Below are 24,679 nucleotides of genomic sequence, written 5' to 3'. Positions count from 1 at the left end.
TATTCACTTGATATGCCTCTAACCCGAGTGAGAGCTAATTATAAATAAACTAGAGGTGCTTTTGAGAAAAGCGCATGTCTCCCACAACTGCCTAATCATCTGAAGAGTAAGTCTGTCTTTGTATACTGTTTGTGGCCTATTGGTATTCACATGTTGGGAGTAACCTGTCTACAATGCTGTGTCGGTAGTTGTAATTGGTCTACAATGCTGCACCGGTAGTTGTTGGTAATTATGTTCAAGGGCCATAATTCCGAAGTGTCTTTGCCGATTTGGCTAGTTATCAAACTTGGCCGAGGTCTTATGGTCAAACACATTTTGTTCAAGTTTGGTGAAGATCAGATGAGAAATGTTCTACTTAGAGTATGGACAAGCTTTGTGACAGACAGACAGACAGGAGTAAATCAATATGTCTCCCACACCACTGTGTGGTGGGAGACATAAATATATACAAAAAAGTAGGCAGTGGCTAGCGAACCGGAATCGGTTCCCTAGATTGCGAACTTATTCGTCCGGAACTGGTTCTCTAAGCAAAATACCGTGCATAGGCTAGGGAACCGGAATTTTATTTCTATGCATAATACTGCCGAAATCCACTTTGTTTCTTTTGGTAAGTATCATGTGCATGTTCTTATCTTAATAAGTTAATTAACTTTTACCATTTCAGCAAGCTATGCCCTTTTATTTATTTGTGTTTACTGTGTCTCCAGAAGTGTACTCGCAGCATACTGTCCGCCATATTGGAATGATAAAATAAACTAGCTAAGTACGAATGAATGCGAAATCGTCGACACTGGACCCGAAATAAACTTGAAATTTAAACTTAAAAGGTATAAGACAATAAAAGAAACGATTAAAACAAAATAAGTAATTTCAGTATTGATTACATATCTTTGAACGTGAAATGCCGAGGTGTTACAAACCAGTATTCAAAGTGATCAAAGAATATGTATGAAGTTTTAAGGGCAATTAAATTAGTTTGTTCATCTATAAACATGTAATGACGCAAATACAAACCAATATTATTTTAAATTTAAAACATAGTACAAGTTTAAAGCAAATAACATTTAAAAACTGCAAAGTAGTTTTCACGCATTCATTCGTACTAGTTTATATCACTGAATACGGCAGACACGGTATATATGCGGCGGGTACACTCTGGGAGACAGTAAACGCAGAAAAATGCAAGGGCATGGTAAAATTAATTAAGATAATAATATGCATGACATTTACCAAGAAACAAAGTGGATTTCGGCAGTATTATGCATAGAAATAAAATTCCGGTTCCCTAGCCTATGCACAGAATTTTGCTTAGAGAACCGGTTCTGGGCGAATAAGTTCGCAGTCTAGGGAACCGATTTCGGTTCTCTAGCCACTGCCAAAAAAGTAATAAACGGAACTTTATTACATCTAATCATAACTTTTACCAGTAATAACATTATACACTGGTAATACAGTACATAATAGTACATGTATAATGATTACCAGACCTCTAGACTCTGGATCTAGAGGCCCAGTTACCAGACCCCTTGCCACTTCCTACTAAATATCCCCCAAGACCATACAATTCATTATGGTCAGTTTTTGGAAATGCCTAGTATGTCAACAAAGTAAATCATTATTAAATATATTCCAATACATTTGATGTAAGTAAGTGTGTGTAAATGTTGTCTTAATACTAAGTATGAGAAAATTAACACAACTGTCCAAACTCCTTTTGCTTTTCACTATAAATTTGGGGGCGTAACTTTCGTAACGAAATCAACTTCCGGTTTTTTTGTTTACCTCGTTTTCTCCCCGTTCTGTTATGTTATCGCTAAATATGTGGTATTACGACGTAGTTATAACCTTAACATTACCGAACGCCATGTTGACTCATCATAAAATGTAACTAAATTATGTCACCTGAGGCTGAACCATGCCTCTCAGCACCAGACACCTCCTCCTAGGTTTTTTATCAGTCGCAAACACATTTGTTGCTGAAAATAAATTGCAATTATCATGTGTTATACTTACTCAGTGATATTTTTCACCTTCTTGCCTAAAACATTGTCTGAATATACTATTAAAATACCAATTAAACTCGCTGGAAACTTTGTAAACTTTGACACTTCTCCAAAAAAAATGTACCCCTGTACCTGATTTCCAGCTTTTTTGCGTGAAGTCCATAAGTAGATTAATCGAACAGGGAACCAAATGACTACGTCAACTGATTGGCTATCCCGATATTTGTTTACTGTGCGGCGGGCCGAGAATATTTACAGTCCTGTGTTTATACTACATATTATTCTCTGTATTGCTAAAGAGATCAGTGGAACAGACTCTGTATTGGTAGACAGATCAGTTGAACAGACTAATTAAATGAAATAATGCAGAATAGGAAGAGAATCATGACCCAATTTCACGAGAAAACTTGCTTAGCTAAGTTTGTTTTTTCAAATGCTTGTGCTGTTTGCCCTATATACGTCTTCAATGTTGACTTTTTCATCTATATCAGAACCGTATATGACTTCATAGATCAATACACAACAATTCTGAATTTACAGAAACAGGAAGTCTTGAAATAAGAAATATACTCAAGCAAATAGATCTACTTAAGTTTGTTATATCGTGCTTAATTGAAATATCATCATAGTATTTGCGTGACTGAACTTAAGCAATAACACGATTTTATGATAACAGTTTTTTCGTGAAATTCGGGCCAGATGTATTTAACAGTAACAAAATTATGAAATTTTGTCTCAGTCTCGCTCCCTCTAATGTAAATAATCCTTGACTCAATATGTACCAGTCTTATACCTACGATTGTCCCATGCTGTATCGATCTGTTAGTACCTGCAGTCTGTGGTGAGGTGTACGCGCGCTATCACATTATCACGTGCGCTACAGTCATGGGCCGATTTCTCACGCAACCGCCATCGCCAGATTTATAAGCTTTTTTGCGTTAACTAGCCTTAGACTTGACAATAATATTTCTTAGATATGCTGGGATCCGGGCATATGCTGCTAATCCCAAACAATGAAAATCTGCCGGGGAATTTACCCCACCCTACCCCTACACGCACCATACCCCGCTCCAAGAGAGTATTTCTGAAATGGACATTTATGTCTTGGTGGAACTTAGAAAATATTTTTCTAACTGCAGTTAACAATGTCTTTGCCTTATTACATGTCGAGTTAAAAGTTCGAGTCTTATTAAATTGTTTTGTTTTATCCGCACTACGCTTCGTACCCATATCTGTTGCCAGCCTTTACTTATCAAGACTGGATTTCAAACTGAACCTGATGTTCGGGTTGATGACTGGATACCATCAAAGTATATTGTTTACTGTAGCTTTAATTCAAAGTCCGTGCGGGTTTTGCCATGTTTTAGAACCCGTGCGCAAATTTATTTTAATGTTAATAGGCTATGCCTTTCCTTACACCTGAATGCTGGGCTGAACATCGTCTCATATTATCATGAAATGAGTGGCAAAAATGTCCTACATTCGCTCGAGATCAGTGGTACGTACTGAATATGGTATGACGGTTCTTCGAAGACTAATGTATTGAACATTATACACAAAAAATAAAAATGCATTCTGCCCAGGCCAGTGTGCATTTTCAATTTACGAGATCAAATAACAAGAGGACCATGATGGTCCTGAATCGCTCACCTGTTCCCATATGACCAAGTTTCGAGTATGACGTCGTTTTTTCTATTATTTGACATAGTGACCTAGTTTTTGAGCTCGTGTGACCCAGTTTTGAACTTGACCTAGATATCATCAAGATAAAAATTCTGACCAATTTTCATGAAGATCCATTGAAAAATATGGCCTCTAGAGAGGTCACAAGGTTTTTCTATTATTTGACCTATTGACCTAGTTTTCAAAGGTACATGACCCTGTTTTGAACTTGACCTAGATATCATCACAGTAAAAATTCTCACTAATTTTCATGAAGATCTATTAAAAATATGGCCTCTAGAGATGACACAAGGTTTTTCTATTTTTATACCTAGTAGTTCTTGACCGCACAAGTGACATGACCCAGTTTAGAAACTGACCTAGATATCATCAAGGTGAACATTCAGACCAATTTTCATGAAGATCCATTGAAAAATATGGCCTCTAGAGAGGTCAAAAGATTTTTCTAATTTTAGACCTACTGACCTAGTTTTTGACCGCAGTTGACCCAATTTCAAATTTGACCTAGATATCATCAAGATGAACATTCAGAACAACTTTCATACAGATCCCATGAAAACTATGGCCTCTATAGAGGTCAAAAGGTTTTTTTATTATTTGACCTACTGACCTAGTTTTTGATGGCACGTGGCCCAGTTTCAAGACTAACCTAGATATCATCAAGGTGAACATTCTGACCAATTTTCATGAAGATCCATTCAAAGGTATGGCCTCTAGGGAGGTCACAAGTGTTTTCTATTTTAAGACCTACTGACCTAGTTTTTGATTGCAGTTGACCCAGTTTCAAACTTGACCTATATATCATCAAGATAAACATTCAGACCAACTTTCATACAGATCCCATGAAAAATATGGCCTCTAGAGAGGTTACAAGGTTTTTTCATTATTTGACCTACTGACCTACTCTTTGAAAGCACGTGACCCACTTTCTAACTTGACCTAGATATCATCAAAATGAACATTCTGACAAATTTTTATGAAGATCCATTCACAATTGTGGCCTCTAGAGAGGTCACAAGGTTTTTCTATTTTTAGACCTACTGGCCTAGTTTTTGATGGCACATGACCCAGTTTCAAACTAGACCTAGATATCATCAATATGAACATTCAGACCAACTTTCATACAGATCCCATGAAAAATATGGCCTTTAGAAAGGTCACAAGGTTTTTCTATTATTTGACCTCCTGACCTAGTTTTTGATGGCACATGACCCAGTTTCGAACTTGACCTAGATATCATCAAGGTGAACATTCTGACCAATTTTCATGAAGATCATGTGAAATATATGGCCTCTAGAGAGGTCACAAGGTTTTTCTATTTTAAGACCTACTGACCTAGTTTTTGACCGCACGTGACCCAGTTTCTAACTTGACCTTGATATCATCAAGGTGAACATTCTAACCAATTTTCATGAAGATCTTATGAAAAATATGGCCTCTAGTGAGGTCACAAGGTTTTTCTATTTTTAGACCTACTGACCTAGTTTTTGATGGCACGTGACCCAGTTTCGAACTTGACCTAGATATCATCAAGGTGAACATTCTGACCAATTTTCATGAAGATCATGTGAAATATATGGCCTCTAGAGAGGTCACAAGGTTTTTCTATTTTTAGACCTACTGACCTAGTTTTTGACCGCACGTGACCCAGTTTCAAACTTGACCTAGATATCATTAAGATGAACATTCTGACCAATTTTCATGAAGATCTTATGAAAAATATGGCTTCTAGAGAGGTCACAAGGTTTTTCTATTTTTAGACCTACTGACCTAGTTTTTGATGGCACGTGACCCAGTTTCGAACTTGACCTAGATATCATCAAGGTGAACATTCTGACCAACTTTCATAAAGATCCCATGAAAAATGTGACCTCTAGAGTGGTCACAAGCAAAAGTTTACGCACTAACGGACGCACGGACGGACGACGGACGCTGCGCGATCACAAAAGTTCACCTTGTCACTTTGTGACAGGTGAGCTAAAAACTGACATGCAACAACATATTGCCAAAACTTTTTTTATGCCAAAAACACGGGGTGGTGTCCTCAATACATTTTCTTATATTTCACAGCGTTTTAATTTCAGAAATATTGTCAGTATGTTGTGTTATTGAACTGAAATCATAATGGGCAATCGTGTGTATATTTAAAAGTTGCGGACGTAATAAGAATTTATAACTGTATTGTACACTTGCCTCGTCAATTTTGAACAATGTGTATGGACACGTACAATAGAAAGTGAATATTACAATAGTGGTACATCAGCCAATCTGGTAGGGGTTCACTGCGGGTCTACAGAGTTGATGTTATCATTATCATGTACTATAGCAAAGATTTATATTCTGGGTTTAGGATTATGGAATGTCTGGTAGCAGCTGTCAGTGTATAAAATACAGACATGGTAACAGGATGTGCACAAATACTTTCTCCACCAAACACGGTTATGGAACTTGTCAATGTAAAACGTTGCATGCCAATATCGTAATTCGACAGAGATGTCTCGTGCCAAGCGGGAACGTATGGTGCATGTTTAAGAACGGGCGTTCGAAGTCCGCACTGACTTATTATTCAGCTGATTTCCGAGGGATCCCAGCTATACGGGAATGGATCAGTCAAATTCAAACTGCAAAGGAACCATAATTGAGAGATTAATGACTTGTGGAAAATTGATGGTTCTACCAAGGTACCCGCCAGACACAATGGCAGGAGAGGCACCACAGATCTTCTGTCACCATCAAAAGCTGTAGAAGTCGCCATTCGACCTACATGGGTTCGTGTGATTCTAAACTTAACAAATACAAAACAAAACTGACAGCCACAGGCCAAAAGGTTCTCCAGTTATTGACAGAAAGCACTAATGGTCTACCAACCAAACTTACCTGTAACAGCCTTCCAAAATATTTGCAATCGAGTCCCAGGCTCAATATTTGACGAGCAATTGGCTAGTTCCTTATCCAGAAGTATTTTTATTCTTCTTAATTAACACTTTATATTTGTTCAACATTTTAACTATCCCTATAACTTGTAAAAAGATCACCATTGTACTGGAGTACCTCACACAAGCAAACGACCAGCAACGCTCATTAACAATTCATCCCGAATTTCAGTTTTACCTGGGTATCAACCCAACAAAATTGCTGGTTTAGCATTAACAACAACAAAATTATGACAAGATTATAAACTGTTCATATATTTTGTATCTTTCCCTTAACACATATGCAACTAATACATTTGACTTAACCTATGAAATATCTTACAGATATTATTACATAGCATGAAACTTAGCTGTAAGGTAACAACAAAATAACTGAAAACCATGGTAACTAAAAATAACCAAGCTCAGATCCAAGTATACAAATTTTTTCCAGATCTTGCACACACCAGGCAACAAATATTTGTGTAAAGATAAAATACCAGCAAATTAAATGATACAGTTATTTCAAAAGGTATACCATTAAAGTTGTAATGTCATGTGACATTCAATCTATAACTAAAGCTTCAAAATCACCCTTAATAATAGTGAGACATGATACATTATAATAAACAAGAGGACCATGATGGTCCTGAATCGCTCACCTATCCCCACATGACCCAGTGTTGAACTGAGTATGACGTCGTTATTTCTATTATTTGACAAACTGACCTAGTTTTTGAGCACATGTGACCTAGATATCATCAAGATAAAAAATTCTGACCAATTTTCATGAAGATCCATTGAAAAATATGGCCTCTAGAGAGGTCACAAGGTTTTTCTATTATTTGACCTAATGACCTAGTTTTTGAAGGCACGTGACCCACTTTTAAACTTGACCTAGATATCATCAAGGTGAACATTCTCACCAATTTTCATGAAGATCTCGTGAAAAATATGGCCTCTAGAGAGGTCACAAGGTTTTTCTATTTTTCGACGTACTGACCTAGTTTTTGACGGCACATGACCCAGTTACGAACCTGACCTAGATATCATCAAGCTGAACATTCTCACCAATTTTCTTGAAGATCCATAGAGAAATATGGCCTCTAGAGAGGTCACAAGGTTTTTCTATTTTTAGACCTACTGACCTAGTTTTTGACCCCACGTGACCCAGTTTCGAACCTGACCTAGATATCATCAAGGTGAACCTTCTGACCAATTTTCATGAAAATCCATTGAAAAATATGGCCTCTAGAGAGGTCACAAGGTTTTTCTATTTTTAGACCTACTGACCTAGTTTTTGACCGCACATGACCCAGTTTCGAACTTGACCTAGATATCATCAAGGTAAACATTCTCACCAATTTTCATGAAGATCCATTGAGAAATATGGCCTCTAGAGAGGTCACAAGGTTTTTCTATTTTTAGACCTACTGACCTAGTTTTTGATCCCACATGACCCAGTATGGAACTTGACCTAGATATCATCAAGGTGAACATTCTGGCCAATATTCATGAAGATCTCATGAAAAATATGGCCTCTAGAGAGGTCACAAGGTTTATCTATTTTTAGATCTACTGACCTAGTTTTTACCCCCACGTGACCCAGTTTCGAACTTGACCTAGATATCATCAAGATGAACATTCTGACCAATTTTCATGAAGATCCATTGAGAAATATGGCCTCTAGAGAGCTCACAAGGTTTTTCTATTTTTAGACCTAATGACCTAGTTTTTGACCCCATGTGACCCAGTTTCGAACTTGACCTAGATATCATCAAGGTGAACATTCTGACCAATATTCATGAAGATCTCATGAAAAATATGGCCTCTAGAGAGGTCACAAGGTTTTTCTATTTTTAGACCTACTGACCTAGTTTTTGACCCCACATGACCCAGTTTCGAACTTGACCTAGATATCATCAAGGTGAACATTCTGACCAATATTCATGAAGATCTCATGAAAAATATGGCTTCTAGAGAGGTCACAAGGTTTTTCTATTTTTAGACCTACTGACCTAGTTTTTGACCCCACGTGACCCAGTTTCGAACTTGACCTAGATATCATCAAGATGAACATTCTGACCAATTTTCATGAAGATCTTGTGAAATATATGGCCTCTAGAGAGGTCACAAGGTTTTTCTATTTTTAGACCTACTGACCTAGTTTTTAATGGCACGTGACCCAGTTTCGAACTTGACCTAGATATCATCAAGGTGAACATTCTGACCAATTTTCATAAAGATCCCATGAAAAATGTGACCTCTAGAGTGGTCACAAGCAAAAGTTTACGGACGGACGGACGGACGACGGACGACGGACGCCGCACGATCACAAAAGCTCACCTTGTCACTTTGTGACAGGTGAGCTAAAAAAACCAAAGCATAACACAATCTACTTGATATTGATTATAGTAAAAGCACATGTGTCTCCCTACTGCTTCATTTAAATTGGTATACAATATCAGGCCATATCACAAAGATGGTTAATGATACAGATTTTTTTAAATATAGAAATGGAAATGGCAAAAATTATATAATATATTGTATGCAACCATATTTTTCTGCAAAAACTAAAACAGCTGTTTGTAAAACATATGCCCCACATGATGGCCCCTCAAAGGAGTCTGAAAAAAGTTAACTTGACTTTAACAATTCATTTAACAGGAAAATTCTAACACATAACCAAAAATAGCCTTGCCTAAAATTTTTATAACAATTTATATTGAATATTCATTCATATTTTGACTCAAAACGTATTTTAATACCTGGATATGTTAAGCAATAGTAATTCTAACTTTTTGTAATTATATTTGTCCCTTTAATGATGAATATATCAAACTTCAATGGTTGTTTATTGGATAGAAAGACCACAACACAACTACGTGATACAAGAGGGCCATGATGGCCCTATATCGCTCACCTGTTATCATTGCACTCGAGGACAAGAAGGTCCTCAGAAAAAATATCTAAGTCCAAAAAACAGGAACAACAATGGGAAGAAATTTAACCAAAAAAGAAAAAAAAATCTTACAAGGTATAGATATGTTAGAATACACCTATAAATTGGAGGTACCATCCATGCTGTACCACAGAAAACTGGTCTCTTGTTTTCCCTACGGCCAATAATAAAAAAGTTATTAAAAATATGCTATTTATAGTAACGTAAAAAGGAAGTAATTAAAAAAAAAATATTGTAAGTGGACAAAAGAAGGATCTGCCAAATAAATCTGTTGACATAAATGAAATTTCAGATCAGTATCTTCAGTAGTTATGGAGATATAACAATTTTAATTTAAAATAAAGGGAGGTAATTTAACATAAAATCAGTCCATAGTTGTCTACCCTGATTGTCTCAGTCCAACTAATAACAATAATGAAATTTCAAATAAGTCCTGTAAGTACTTACTGATATAAATCCATTTTGATTTCAATCAGGGGAGGTAATCAGATATAAAATAACTCTGGAACCTATGATTGGATCTGATTTGTCATGGAATCCAAGATTTATTGTTGTTGAAGATATTTTGGAAGTTTGTATCAAAAAAAACCATAAATGAAGTCTCGATATGGCTGCAAAAGCCAAAATAGCCAATTTTGGACCTTTAAGGGGCCATAACTCTGGAACCCAGGACGGAATCTGGCCAGTTAAACAAGGAAGCAAGATCTTGTGGTGATACAAGTTCTGTGCAAGTTTGGTTAAAATCAAATCATAAATGAAGCTGCTATTGTGCAGACAAGGTCAAAATAGCTAATTTTGGCCCTTTCAGGGGCCATAACTCTGGAACCCATTAAGGGATCTAGCCGGTTCAAGAAAGGAACCTAGATCTTACGGTGACACAAGTTTTGTGCAAGTTTGATTAAATTCAAATCATAAATGAAGCTGCTATTGTGCAGACAAGGTCAAAATAGCTGATCTGGCCCTTTCAGGGGCCATCACTCTGGCATTCATAATGGAATCTCGCCAGTTCAAGAAAGGAACCGAGATCTTATGGTGATACAAGTTGTGTGCAAGTTTGGTTAAAATAAAATCATAAATGAAGCTGCTATTGTGCAGACAAGGTCAAAATAGCTAATTCTGGCCCTTTCAGGGGCCATAACTCTGGAACCCATAATGGAATCTGGCCAGTTCAAGAAAGGAACCAAGATCTCATGGTGATACAAGTTGTATGCCAGTTTGGTAAAAATCAAATCATAAATGAAGCTGCTATTGTGCAGACAAGGTCAAAATAGCTAATTTTGGCCCTTTCAGGGGCCATAACTCTGGGACCCATAGTGGGATCTGGCCAGTTCAAGAAAGGGACCGTGATCTTATGGTGATACAAGTTGTATGCAAGTTTGGTTAAAATAAAATCATAAATGAAACCACTATCGTGCAGACAAGAAATTGTTGACGGACGGACGGATGGACGACGGACGAAGCGTAATCACAAAAGCTCACCTTGTCACTATGTGACAGGTGAGCTAATAAAACGCCAATGAATAATTGTAAACAGGTGTAAAAAATACTTCATTAAATTCATAAAATTAGATCAATAGTCTTTAAGTGACAATAACTTTACCAAAACCATTTTAACTCGAAAACTCTGATAACAAAAAGTAGCCATGGTACTGAGCATCCTTACAAAGTTTGGTTGAAATCCCACTAGTAGTTTCACAGTAGTAGTCTATGCAAACTCTTATGACAGATGGTAAAACAGATAAGACTGATGGACAAGACAAGATCAATATATCTCCCCATATATGGGGAAATACAAATGTCCTTCAAAGCAAATATAACAAACACTTTTATGATAATCAGTGACTTTTAAGTCCATTTACATGTGCAGAATCTCTGGTATAACGTACATCTTATATTTATCCATTGAATGTCCAGCATCCAATGCTTTAATCTCAGTAAATCTTTCTTATAATCTAGCTGAAGTAAACATAATAGCTTAAAATATAACAATTATAATCCTAGAATTGATCAGATCAAATTGAACTAATATCTATATACTGCAGTAAAACCTAGAGCTATCATTAAGAGATAAATACCCTTGCAATACCGCTTGATTGCCGACTTCAAATCACTTGCCCCTCACGGATGTGAATCTGAATCCTCACTTTTGGTGTAGTATTTTTAATGTGTGTAAAAAGTCAGTGGTTCCACCTAGATACACGTCCAGGACTGAAACAATGCTTGGATGGACAACCTGGATCTTCGAAAAAACTGCCACATGGCCTCAAATGACCGAAAAGTAAGGACATTGCTCCTCACCACCCTTGCAATCTTCAATTTAAACATTGTCATTCCTATTTCACTGTGATCAGTGTATGAAGCTTAAAAACTGATGAAGTAGTTTGGGCTACAAGTCTTTTCCAATGCACTGACAGACAGTATGACCATGAGGTGACATATATATCTGACATAAAACATTGTTTGCCAGGGTATATAGATATTTTTAGCTCAATGCAAAATTTCCAGTTCATGTTGAATTAAAATTTAGAAGCAATTGCAAAAATGTGTTACATATTCCTTTGTCTTGATTAAATATGTTTTAAATGTTGATTAAATCAATTTTAAGCATCTTGAATGAAAAATACATGAAACATCACAGATACTAACTGAAACAAAAACAATGCACAGTATTTGTGGAGAAAAATAAAACAAGATCAATGCCATATGGTTTCAACAGTAAAAGAATACACCATGCAACAGGTCAAAAAATATTAATGCCAAACATATTGCAATACCTTTTAAAATCAACACTGTATTTCAGTAAGAGGAATTTTCATTTAATACTGCAAACAAACAATTTCTAACATTTCACACGTTCTGTTATTGCAAGTTCAAATCAAAGAGGACTTGGCAATGAAACTTGATAAAACAAACTCTTACAGAAAAGTAAATGAAAATTTTACACACATCTATTAATGCTATAAAACTAGCTCAACTTCAATTAATTACAGTCATTATTATATAACATAGTTAAAAAAATTCTTAGAATGTGAAATTATTTAATTTCAGAGGCACAAATTTTCATGGCTTTTGGCCAAAATGGCTTTTTTTGTGGGGATGACAAGTCCTGTATTTTACATTAAAAAAATTAATAAAATTGTCAGCTTGTGCTTTAATGTAAATGTACATTTTGTCATAAAGCACTGCCACAGATATCAAACTTTGCAGCAGGTGATTAATGAGTGATCATGCCTAATTATCATTCATATAATCTCATATTTATGACTCCAAATTTGCCAAAAATAGTCATACTGTAAGACAATGAATAAGTTGACACCAATTAAAAAGTAAAATTTATGTTGGCACTTGCACAATCAACATCATAATCAGAGCTAAATTAAATGTTTCTTTTTTTTCATCATCAACTCAAGTAACATTTGAAAACGTTTTAAATTATTGTCTCCCCTTTGCCAGCCATATAAAATGTTAGTATCCAGCATGTTTCAAGTTAAGAAAGTCTTATAACAATTCCATTTAACACCATGGTTTTGAGAGTTTAAGTACATGTATATATTATGTTTGCCGCAGTAATTATGTGCTGAAATATGTTAACTTTTAGTTATTGCAGCCAATGGTCCTGTTTCAAAATAAATTTTCATAATGAAATCTGTAAAATTTAGTGGGTCAAGGCATCCACTTATTCCATGAAAACTTGTCAAGCATGAACAATAATGATTTCACAGTATTGTAAGAATATATCCAGGCAATTTCATTTTCATCTATGTTTATCTATTCAGCTATTAACAATAAACAAAACCAGAGGAGATTCCCCTATTCATTTTAGACATGTGGTTTTAGCACACAAAGCTAATGTCACTCCCTATATACATTGTATATATATGTATCATAATACAACAATAAACAATAAATACAGTCATCTATGACATTTCATATCATATGTCACTTCCTATAATGATTCCTTTTCACACTTTGCAGTGGAAAAATAAATAGAAACATAAATGGTTCACAGGGACAAGGGGTATGGTTTGTCCAATAGAAAATAGTTAAACAAGAGCCATGTTAGACATGGCTAATCCCCCTGCCGGGTATATTATAATTGAAGGCTAAAGTTCCTGGCAAGTTAGTGTCTGAAAGTATTAATTTTGGGGAAAGCTTTGAAGAACCGTTTAGATGTGGTCCGCATCAGGGGTTTTAAAGATGTGGCAGAAAGAATAAGTCAGTAGTGAGGTGGTTTACTGCTAAATTTTATTAATTTTCATGAACAGTATAGCTATGATGTTTTTCTATATGGCTACTGTAAAAAGAAGGAATGGAAAGCTAACAGGGAACAAGAGTGCCAGAATGTCACAGATATATGCCCGTCACAGCAAGCTTATTATGTGATTTAAAACAATGCTATCTGTCTTTCCTCTCCTTATTTGTAGAGTAGAACATAGTTTTTTTATTTACAATTTCGTCAAAAATGTTGATCTGATTTACTGATAAGGGAGATTACTCTGTAAGTCAAGTTTTCTATTTCTATTCTTAGCATGACCTACTTACCTATCTCATTTTCTATAAATAGAACACACCGCAGATATACCATACTGCAACGCGTGAATCGCCTGGACATGGGAGCGTTCGTGTATTTTACAATAATCTTGCAGTAAACTTCGAAGAGAATATTAAAAAAAAATTATGGAAATACAACTTGCCTGCATAAGAATTCCTTGGAAAAAAACGTATTTACAAAGTAAACTAGAAAATGCTTTTGTAAAAAAGCGCATGTCTCCCCCAATGCAAAGTCCTATAGGCAAGAAGTCAATAGGGGTCAGGAGCGAAAGTCAAAGAGACACTGATGGTTGGCTGCAATAGGGATCATCTACTTGGCATGTCCAATCATCCCGCTAAATTACAACACTCTTGGCCTAGTGGTTCTCAAGTCACTGTTCAGGCTTCTGTGACCTTGACCTTTGATCAAGTGACCTCAAAATAAATAGGGGTCATCTACTCTGCATGTCCAATCATCCTATTAAGTTTCAACATTGTAGGTCAAGTGGTTCTAAAGTTATTTCCAAAAAATGATTTTACATGAACAGGCCACTGTGACCTTGACCTTTAATAGACTGACCCCAAAATCAATAGGGGTCATCTACTCTGCATGTTCAATCATCCTATGAAGTTTCAACATTCTGGGTCAAGTGGTTCTCTAGTTACTGACCGGAAATGGTTTTCAATGTTCAGGCCCCTGTGACCTTGACCTTTAATGGAGTGACCCCAAAATCAATAGGGGTCATCTACTTTGCATGTACAATCATCCTATGAAGTTTCAACATTCTGGGTCAAGTGGTTCTCTAGTTATTGATCGGAACTGGTTTTCCATGTTCAGGCCCCTGTGACCTTGACCTTTGTTGGAGTGACCCCAAAATCAATAGGGGTCATCTACTCTTCATGATCAATCATCCTATGAAGTTTCAACATTCTGGGTCAAGTGGTTCTCAAGTTACTGACCGGAAATGGTTTTCAATGTTCGGGCCCCTGTGACCTTGACCTTTAATGGAGTGACCCCAAAATCAATAGGGGTCATCTACTCTGCATGACCAATCATCCTATGAAGTTTCAACATTCTGGGTCAAGTGGTTCTCTAGTTATTGATCGGAAATGGTTTTCAATGTTTGGGCCCCTGTGACCTTGACCTTTGATGGAGTGACCCCAAAAACAATAGGGGTCGTCTACTCCAGCAGCCCTACAACCCTATGAAGTTTGAAGGTTCTAGGTCAAATGGTTCTCCAGCTATTGCTCGGAAATGAAGTGTGACGTACGGACGGACAGGGCAAAAACAATATGTCTCCCCCCAGGAGACATAATAAATGAATCAATAAGCATAGATATGTTGAGATGAACGAAGGAAGTGCAGCTGTTAACTTATTTTTAACCTTTTGTCTTACTTTCTTTGTTGATAGGTACAGTGATGTAATTTCAGAATGCGCATACTTTTGCAAATTTCTATTTCTATTTGTTTTGTGGTTGTTTAGTAATCATTGTAAGTCTTTTGTTTTTCTAAGTCCACAAGAAACCTCCTTACCAGGTAGAGATATCTTAACATACACCTAAAATTGAAAAGCAACATCTATGTTGTACCACAGAAAAGTAGTCTTGTTTTTTCCCTATGGTCAATTATAAAAATATTACAATATAAGTTATCTATAGTAACAACTAAGGGAAGTAAAAAAAAAAAAAAAAAAAAAAAAATTTAAGTCCACACAAAAATCTTTACCAGGTTAGAGATTGGCCAAAATACACCTCAAAATTGGATGTAGCATGCATGTTGTGCTACAGAAAAGTGGTCTTGATTTTTCCCTACGACTAGTAATGAAAAAGTTACAATAAAAGCTATTTAAAGTAACAACAAAGGGAAGTAATTCTAAAGAAGGGAACTGCGCATGACACTTCGTCTCATGATGGTGTATAATTGTACCAAGTTACATCAAAATCCCTCCATGCATGAAGAAGAAATGCTTTGGACAGTCATTCTTGTATCTGACCTTTGGCCTCTAAGTGTGACCTTGACCTTAGACCTAGGGACTTGGATCTTGCGCATGACATTCTGTCTCGTGGTGGTGAACATTTGTGCCAAGTTATATCAAAATCCCTCTATGCATGAAGAAGAAATGCTCCGGACAAGGTTTTCATTTTTGTATCCTTTGACCTCTAAGTGTGACCTTGACCTTAGACCTAGGGACCTGGTTCTTGCGCTTGACACTCCGCCTCGTGGTGGTGAACATTTGTGCCAAGATATATCAAAATCCCTCCATGCATGAAAAAGATATGCGCCGGACAAATGTTTTTAAGAAAATATGATAAAGGGGAATAACTCAAAACAAGAGGACCATGATGGTCCTGAATCGCTCACCTGTTCCCACATGACCCAGTTTCGAGTATGACGTCGTTTTTTCCATTATTTGACATAGTGACCTAGTTTTTGATGGCATGTGGCCAAGTTTCAAACCTGACCTAGATATCATCAAGGTGAACATTCTGACCAATTTTCATGAAGATCCATTCAAGGGTATGGCCTCTAGAGAGGTCACAAGGTTTTTCTATTTTAAGACCTACTGACCTAGTTTTTGACTGCAGTTGACCCAGTTTCAAACTTGACCTATATATCATCAAGATAAACATTCAGACCAACTTTCATACAGATCCCATGAAAAATATGGCCTCTAAAGAGGTTACAAGGTTTTTTCATTATTTGACCTACTGACCTACTTTTTGAAAGCACTTGACCCACTTTCTAACTTGACCTAGATATTATCAAAATGAACATTCTGACAAATTTTTATGAAGATCCATTCACAAGTATGGCCTCTAGAGACGTCACAAGGTTTTTCTATTTTTAGACCTACTGACCTAGTTTTTGATTGCAAATGACCCAGTTTCGAACCTGACCTAGATATCATCAATATGAACATTCAGACCAACTTTCATACAGATCCCATGAAAAATATGGCCTTTAGAGAGGTCACAAGGTTTTTCTATTATTTGACCTCCTGACCTAGTTTTTGACCGCACATGACCCAGTTTCGAACTTGACCTAGATATCATCAAGGTGAACATTCTGACCAATTTTCATGAAGATCTTTGAAATATATGGCCTCTAGAGAGGTCACAAGGTTTTTCTATTTTTAGACCTACTGACCTAGTTTTTGACCACACATGACCAAGTTTCGAACTTGACCTAGATATCATCAAGGTGAACATTCTGACCAATTTTCATGAAGATCTTGTGAAATATATGGCCTTTAGAGAGGTCACAAGGTTTTTTTATTATTTGATCTCCTGACCTAGTTTTTGACGGCACATGACCCAGTTTCGAACTTGACCTAGATATCATCAAGGTGAACATTCTGACCAATTTTCATGAAGATCTTGTGAAATATATGGCCTTTAGAGAGGTCACAAGGTTTTTCTATTTTTAGACCTACTGACCTAGTTTTTGACCACACATGACCCAGTTTCGAACTTGACCTAGATATCATCAAGGTGAACATTCTGATCAATTTTCATGAAGATCTTGTTAAAAATATGGCCTCTAGAGAGGTCACAAGGTTCGTCTATCTTTAGACCTACTGACCTAGTTTTTGACTGCATGTGACCCAGTTTCGAACTTGACCTAGATATCATCAAGGTGAACATTCTGACCAACTTTCATAAAGATCCCATGAAAAATGTGACCTCTAGAGTGGTCACAAGCAAAAGTTTACGCACGCACGCACGCACGACAGACACTGCGCAATCACAAAAGCTCACCTTGTCACTTTGTGACAGGTGAGCTAAAAAAGGCAAGGCGAGTTATTGTTCTTGAACACTGCATTTCCTCCCAGTGTATGAAGTTTGAAGAAAATTCCTCCAGTACTTTTGGAGTTATGCTCCGGACAAATTTTTTTAAGAAAATAAGATAAAGGGGAATAACTCAAAAAATAGGCAAGGAAGAGTTATTGTTCTTGCACATTGCACTTCCTTCCAATGTGTTCTATCAGTGTATGAAGTTTGAAGAAAATCCCTCCAGTACTTTTGGAGTTATGCTCCGGACAAAGATCGTTGCGGACGCACGGACGGACGCATGCACGGACGGAGAGCATTTCTAATATCCCCTTCGCCTTTGGCGGGGGGATAAATAACAAAGTTCAATGGGGTTTCAAGCAGCAGAAAGAGAACAGTGTAATTGTCTTCTTCTCTAATATCAATTAGTTTTCTGTGACGCTTGGATCGTACACACATCCTCTACAAATGGAGATTCATATGTGGACATTGGAGGGCAGGTACACACTAAGTTCTGGTCACCATAAATGTCATCAATACGTCCCACTGTGGGCCAGAACTTTGTAGCTGGCATAACAAAGTCCTGTAAAAATGATAACACAAATACAAAATGTATGTTGTGTTGGATTACTGGAACACATCATGTTGTCAGAGATTACATATTTACACATATTGCCATTTTGAAACAGTATCTTTCAAACATAAATACAATACTGTATATGACATTAAAACTGTGTTTATGTGAAATCAAATGAAAATATCCAGAGCTTACTTACATATGTCAGTCAAATCCTTTGGAAGCAAAAGGAACAGAACAGCAGACACAATATGACCGAGTCTCTTCGTAACAGGTAATGAAAATATGCAACAGTCCTAAAGTCCCCTACTCTAATTCTTGTGCCTTTTTATCTTCCTGAGCAAATATGTCTCAGTAAAAATCTGTTATTTTTTTACCATTTGAACTTCTACATCGGCCTTGAATTCATACAGACAGCAAGATGGACCATTACTATGTAATTCATAGTTTTACCACAATTTAAATCTGGATTTCACTGATAAAAGAATATCAAGCACATCAACAATACATTACAGTATACTTACAGCTGGATACACAGCTGTTTTCCTGTCATATGGTCTGTCCCATGTTTCTGCAATAACATCCTCCTGACAATGTGGCGCCATCTGTAATTGAGAGAATTTAATGATACCTAAGCTGAAAGTAGATGTGTCTACTTTGGCTTTCATACATCTCTACACAAGCCAATACATCTGTAAACCAAGACAGAAATCAACAGGTTGTATAAAGATTGTCTATTTATGGCCTCTTACTTATATTTCTTGCATACTGATTAATCTTAACCTGAATGTGAAGGAAGCATAAAACTTGTTGGCTAGAGAAGAAAAAGTGTCTCAAAAGGTGCCACAGATATGGCCCAATGGTGTTTTAATTCCACATCTTGCATTTATTATTAGTGGCTAACACCTTAACTATAATACCATTTCTGTGAATACCATACACTTTGCCAGTTTTATCTATGGTGAAATGTTAGTTGAAACCCTTTTGGGAAAATTAAGATTGTTAAAGCCTAGCCTTATGAAAAAAGCATAAAAGATATTTAACAAATTCAAGTTCCCCTAACATTGTTTGGCACTAAAGAAATAATAACTTTCAAAAATACATTATATTTACAAGATATCCTCAATATAATTAAATGTACCTTGAGTGGATTGATCTTTCTGTCTATTTTTCCATCTTCTATGTCCTGTATTTCATGTCTTATTGCTGTAAAAATACAACAGATATGTTAAAATTTTACACCCTACATACTGATCACATATTCACATCACAAATATTCTACAAAACAAAGTTTCATGCTTACAGTGTTCTTATTTATATTTTTTACATCATATAAATATTTTGTAAAATCCTGGCTCTATTTCACAAATAAATATAAACAGACACACATCAAAATCCATTAAATGCACTACACAGAAATCAGATTCCTTATTTTTTCCTGTGCCCAACTACTTTCACGACCCAGTAAATAGTTAGTAAAATTAAAGATTCTTCATCACAAAAACTGCTTTAACAAGAAGGTCTTTGCCTTTTACAGATTGCAGGCCGAATCAACTAGCTGTGTGTGATCTATACTTCGTAAATTCATCTCTAGCTGATATCTACATCCCAGATCAAGCTATTATAATAATACTACATTCTCTTTAACAGGATTGTTTAACAGAGTTTAACCATGATTTAAAGAAAATATAATTCTGTTTACTATATTTTTTCTACTAAACATTATAGCATTAGAGCATAATTTACCAATGAGAGCATCACAGAATCTGTCAAGTTCTTCTCGATCTTCTGATTCTGTAGGTTCAACCATTAATGTTCCTACTACTGGCCATGATGTGGTTGGTGCGTGAAAACCTAAAATTGTCAATGAAATAGTAGGACATTCTAATGAAAGCTTTAAAGGTTCTATAGTTCTCATTTGGACAAAGACCAACATCTGGCAGTGATGCATTAACTACCATTTAATTTTTAATAATACATAAGATAAAATTGGCAAACATCTATAACAAAAACGTGTACTTTAAAAGCCATAGAAAGCTAGCAATATAACTAATCCCCAGTTTAAATTGTCAGGTAACACATATAATCAATATTACTAAATATAAAATAAATACACACAATGAGTTTTTCTGCAGACAGCATTTCACTACTGCATGTCATACACTCACAGTTAATACTGTGAAATGTCAGATTACTATAGTGAACAAGTGTGTGATGTTTCTATCTATTCAAGAGGGTACTGAAATATTAGCTTACATACAAACACTTAACCAAAAATTGTTTGTTGAAAAGCAGCATAATTTTGTGAAGAAGTAGTGTTCTAGTAACCTGTGCACTGCATGTCAATTCATCAAACTGAACAAGAGTATTAAGTTTCAATCCGTTCCCACCAGTAGATACTGGGAAACAAGCTTATATATAAAACTTAACCAAATCCTGATGCTGGTGAGGACACTGATGCTGAGAAACGAGTGACTGTAATAGGTCATATTAAAATCAAAGTAAATGGAATACAAACTGTAAGTATTACTAACCATAATCTTGAAGTCTTTTTGCAACATCTGTCACCTCAATGTTTGCAGTTTTCTTAAAATCTCTGCAGTCAATGATGAATTCATGGGCAACAAAACCTGACAATTATATATTGATAAATAAGTAGGCTATGCATACTCAGACGTAAGCAACTCCATGACCTAGTCATTAAGCAAACTAACTTTGAATCACAGTCCTCTTACAAACAGTAATAGAACAAATCTGATTTTGACAACAAACTATCTGTGAATGCTGAAAATTCAAAAATGATACCAAAGTTACATAAGCAAGAAGTCAAAGTCTTAAAATGTATCAGCAATATGCTAATCTTGAACAAATATTTCTGTATGGATGGGTGCCATCGCTCGTCTGCAAGTGCTGGTCAGTATGTAAGGAAAGTGTTACAGTTCAGAAATTTTAAGTATAACAAGGAGCTGCGTTCAATAAACGCTTGATGCCCCCGGTGGCATCCTTGTTGATACAAAGCAACGTAAGTCCAAAACGAGGTCAAGGTCAAGGTCAAACTGAGGTCAGGTGATGTTTGAAGATGAGGAATGGTCACAGGTTACATCTGTATAAGTATCAATTCATTCTTGTAAGCAGTATTGATGCTAGACGAAATGGTCCCATTTGGTTAACCAAGAGATGGCCGATATAAAGCAAGCTAAGTCCAAAATGAGGTCAAGGTCAAGGTCAAACTGAGGTCAAGTGATGTCTGACGATGTGGAATGGTCACAGGTAACATCTGCATTAGTATCAAGTCATTCTAGTAAGGGGTATTGATACTAGACAAAACGGTCCCATTTGGTTAACCTCGTACGGACGAACGAACGGACGGACAGGACAGGACAATCACTATATGCCTCCCGCATCAGTAGATGCCGGGGGCATAAAAAGGCCCATATTTCTGACAAAATGCCGGTTAGAGTAAAGGTTCTTGGCCTACATAGTAACCTAATGATGGTAAACAAGTGTGCAAAGTTTCAAAAATGTAGCTGATATAGTTTTTGAGAAAAGGCGGACCTAAACAAAAATTTTAACCAAGAATCAAATTTTCTAAGTACAAAAAAGGCCATAATTCCGACAAAATGCATATCAGAGTTATGGTTCTTGGCAAACACATTAACCTTAAACCTTAAATGACAAACAAGTATGCAAAGTTTCAAAGCTGTAGTTGTTATGGTTTTTGAGCAAAGAAGGACCTAAACAAAAATTTTAACCAAAAACGACAAGCTAACAGTGTAACTTCATTACTTATTCAGCCAGATTTTATTTCACTGAGGCATGAGTTCAGTTATTAAATAATTAAGAGATGTAAGCATGTTTGTGTGTGTGGAGGGGAGCAGTGAGGGGAGTAACTCAGTATCTGGGAAAAAGGGGGGGTGGGGGGGAGGGGGAAAGGGGAAAACCCCGATCTGAAAAACATTTTCTGATGTCAGAAGACAGCTGTAAATGACACTTGGTACAGAAGGTAAAATACCCTGACAGCAGTGTACACTTACCCTGTTCATTTCTGTACAGTGTTTTATAATAACCATCAAGACGCCTGCTCATGTAGTTTGCATTCAGTATTGCCACCTCAGATGCCTCTCTCAACCCTTTAGCCCCCATCATTTTGATATATGCCCATGATATGGGGAGAATTGCACTAGAGCCATATGGCGCTGCAGAAACAACACCAAATGCTTTGGCCTCTGGGTTATCTGTTCCGTATGGTGGTATCACAGGATGTGTTGGGAGGTATGGAGCAAGATGGGCTTTCCTGTAATCCAAGCAAATAAACATGTCAATTGTAGATTAAGGATAACAGGAATATCAAAAACAAAGACATTTCATTTATATGTAAATACAACAGATAGCAACTCTGACTTGCCTTGTTTCTATTACATATTTGATAAAAATATTCAAGAAATGATATTATAGCGGAACCATATTTCAACATATCGAAACTGTCGATTATGTTATACGCTTGTGGAATAATTTCACAAGGGTTTAGCCCATGTGAATTATACACCCTGCGTATAACCAATTTGTAATGTTGAGATATGTTAAAACACTGCTCTACTACATATTATTTCGATTCTAATGTCTTTTAATAAGTAAATGAAATAGGGAAGTACTTTTTAATGGTGCATGTATGGCACCAAATATAGTAGGTCGACATGACGTTAACGTGTAACTGTGTTTTAAAAATGTTAACATACTGGAAATAACACATCCAGTGAATTACTAATAGGAATGCCTAGACCTCTCACATGTTATTTTTCGTGCCAAATAACCTATGCAATGTGTATTAATTAACACTATTTTGTTGTATCATTTTGATTCTGAAACATCTTTTATATAACACAGTAGATCAAATGTAACAGCACTCTTTATCAGTAACTGTATGGCACCAAACATTCTATTTCCATTTTTTTGACAGAAATGTGCAAGGACTTTTCATATCAGAATGTAAAATACTGCATCTTCAGTAACATAAAGTTAATCATTGAAAAACAAGTGAATGAAGTATGGCCATGCAATACAAAGTCCCCTACTGAAAGGCACCTAATTTTTTCTACTGCAGTATAACATAATGAACTGATATCTGTCTATGATGTATAAACAATATTGTACTATATATACAATATAATATAACAAAGCACTTGGATTAAAATTTGCAGATATAAAAACGTACAGTTGTTTTCATTTAGATTTTTTTTTGGCCGATTATACAAAAAGTTAACATAAAAGTTATTTATAGTAACAACAAAGTGAAATTAATCCTAAAAAAAAAAAAAAAAAAAAAAATCTATAAAATATAAGTCCACATAAAAATCTTTACCAGGTAGAGATAGATCAAAATACACCTAAATATTGGATGTAACATGCATGTTGTACCACAGAAAAGTGGTCTCGATTTTTCCCTACGGCCAGTAATAAAAAAGTTACAATGTAATCTATTTATAGTAACAACAAAGGGACGTAATTCTAAAAAAGTGTGCCTCATGGTGGTGAACATCTGTGCCAAGTTACATCAAAATCTCTCAATGCATGAAGAAATGCTCCGGACAAAGTCATTCTTGAATTTGACCTTTGACCTCTATGTATGACCTTGACCTTAGACCTAGCGAGCTGGTTCTGGCACAAGACAATTCGTCTCATGGTGGTGAACATTTGTGCCAAGTTACATTAAAATCCCTCCACGCATAAAGAAGAAATGCTCCAGACAAAGTCATTATTGAATTAGACCTTTGACCTCTAAGTATGACCTTGACCTTTGAGCAAGGGCTCCGGGATTTGCGCATGACACGTTGTCTCATCATAGAGAACATCTGTGCCAAGTAAAACTGAAATCCCTTAATGAATGACAGAGTTATGGACCGGACACGAAACAGACCCTGTTCATGCCATGTTAACATTTGACTACTAAGTGTGACCGTGACCTTTGAGCTAGGGGTCTGAAAGTTGGCATGACACATCGTCTTATTATGACGTACAATTTTGCCAATTGATATTAAAATCCCTTCATTTATGAGAGAGTTATGGACCGGACAGGAAAAAAACCCTGTTGACCTTTGACCTCCCATTGTGACCTAGACCTTTGAGTTAGGGGTGCGGGTTTTGCGCACGACACGTCGTCACATCATGGGGAACATTTGTGTCAAGTAATATTAAAATCCCTTCATGGATGAAAGAATTATGGACCGGACATGAAACAGACCCT

General features: G+C 36.2%; 2 protein-coding genes across 8 annotated transcripts in view; both read right to left on the bottom strand.

Annotated features, from left to right (window-relative positions):
• The window catches only part of LOC123525150 (disabled homolog 1-like), a 38,065-nt gene extending 35,881 nt beyond the window's left edge, over positions 1–2,184 (bottom strand). For 4 of the 7 annotated variants that reach the window (XM_053538140.1, XM_045303947.2, XM_045303948.2 and 1 more), the window contains exon 1: positions 1,425–1,451. In XM_053538140.1, coding sequence (XP_053394115.1) covers positions 1,425–1,436 — 12 coding nt within the window. In that variant the 5' untranslated portion in view covers positions 1,437–1,451. Of the gene's footprint in view, positions 1–1,424; positions 1,452–1,782; positions 1,802–2,013 lie in introns of those variants that run through there. The other 3 variants (XM_045303945.2, XM_045303942.2, XM_045303943.2) reach the window with 3 other exon arrangements.
• A 4,663-nt stretch (positions 2,185–6,847) lies between these two features.
• Positions 6,848–24,679, bottom strand: part of LOC123525151 (glycine dehydrogenase (decarboxylating), mitochondrial-like) — an 86,934-nt gene continuing 69,102 nt past the window's right edge. The window contains exons 19-24 of the mRNA XM_045303950.2: positions 22,473–22,732; positions 20,973–21,068; positions 20,185–20,292; positions 19,580–19,644; positions 18,963–19,043; positions 6,848–18,444 (exon numbers count right to left, since the gene is read on the bottom strand). Of these exons, the coding sequence (XP_045159885.1) occupies positions 18,283–18,444; positions 18,963–19,043; positions 19,580–19,644; positions 20,185–20,292; positions 20,973–21,068; positions 22,473–22,732 (772 nt within the window). The 3' untranslated portion in view covers positions 6,848–18,282. The remainder of the gene's footprint in view (positions 18,445–18,962; positions 19,044–19,579; positions 19,645–20,184; positions 20,293–20,972; positions 21,069–22,472; positions 22,733–24,679) is intronic.

The sequence above is a fragment of the Mercenaria mercenaria genome, chromosome 3, assembly GCF_021730395.1.
Source record: "Mercenaria mercenaria strain notata chromosome 3, MADL_Memer_1, whole genome shotgun sequence".
NCBI classification, from domain to species: Eukaryota; Metazoa; Mollusca; class Bivalvia; order Venerida; family Veneridae; genus Mercenaria; species Mercenaria mercenaria.
The sequence above is the reverse complement of the archived record's forward strand: the minus strand, read 5'-3'. Positions and strand labels throughout refer to the sequence as shown.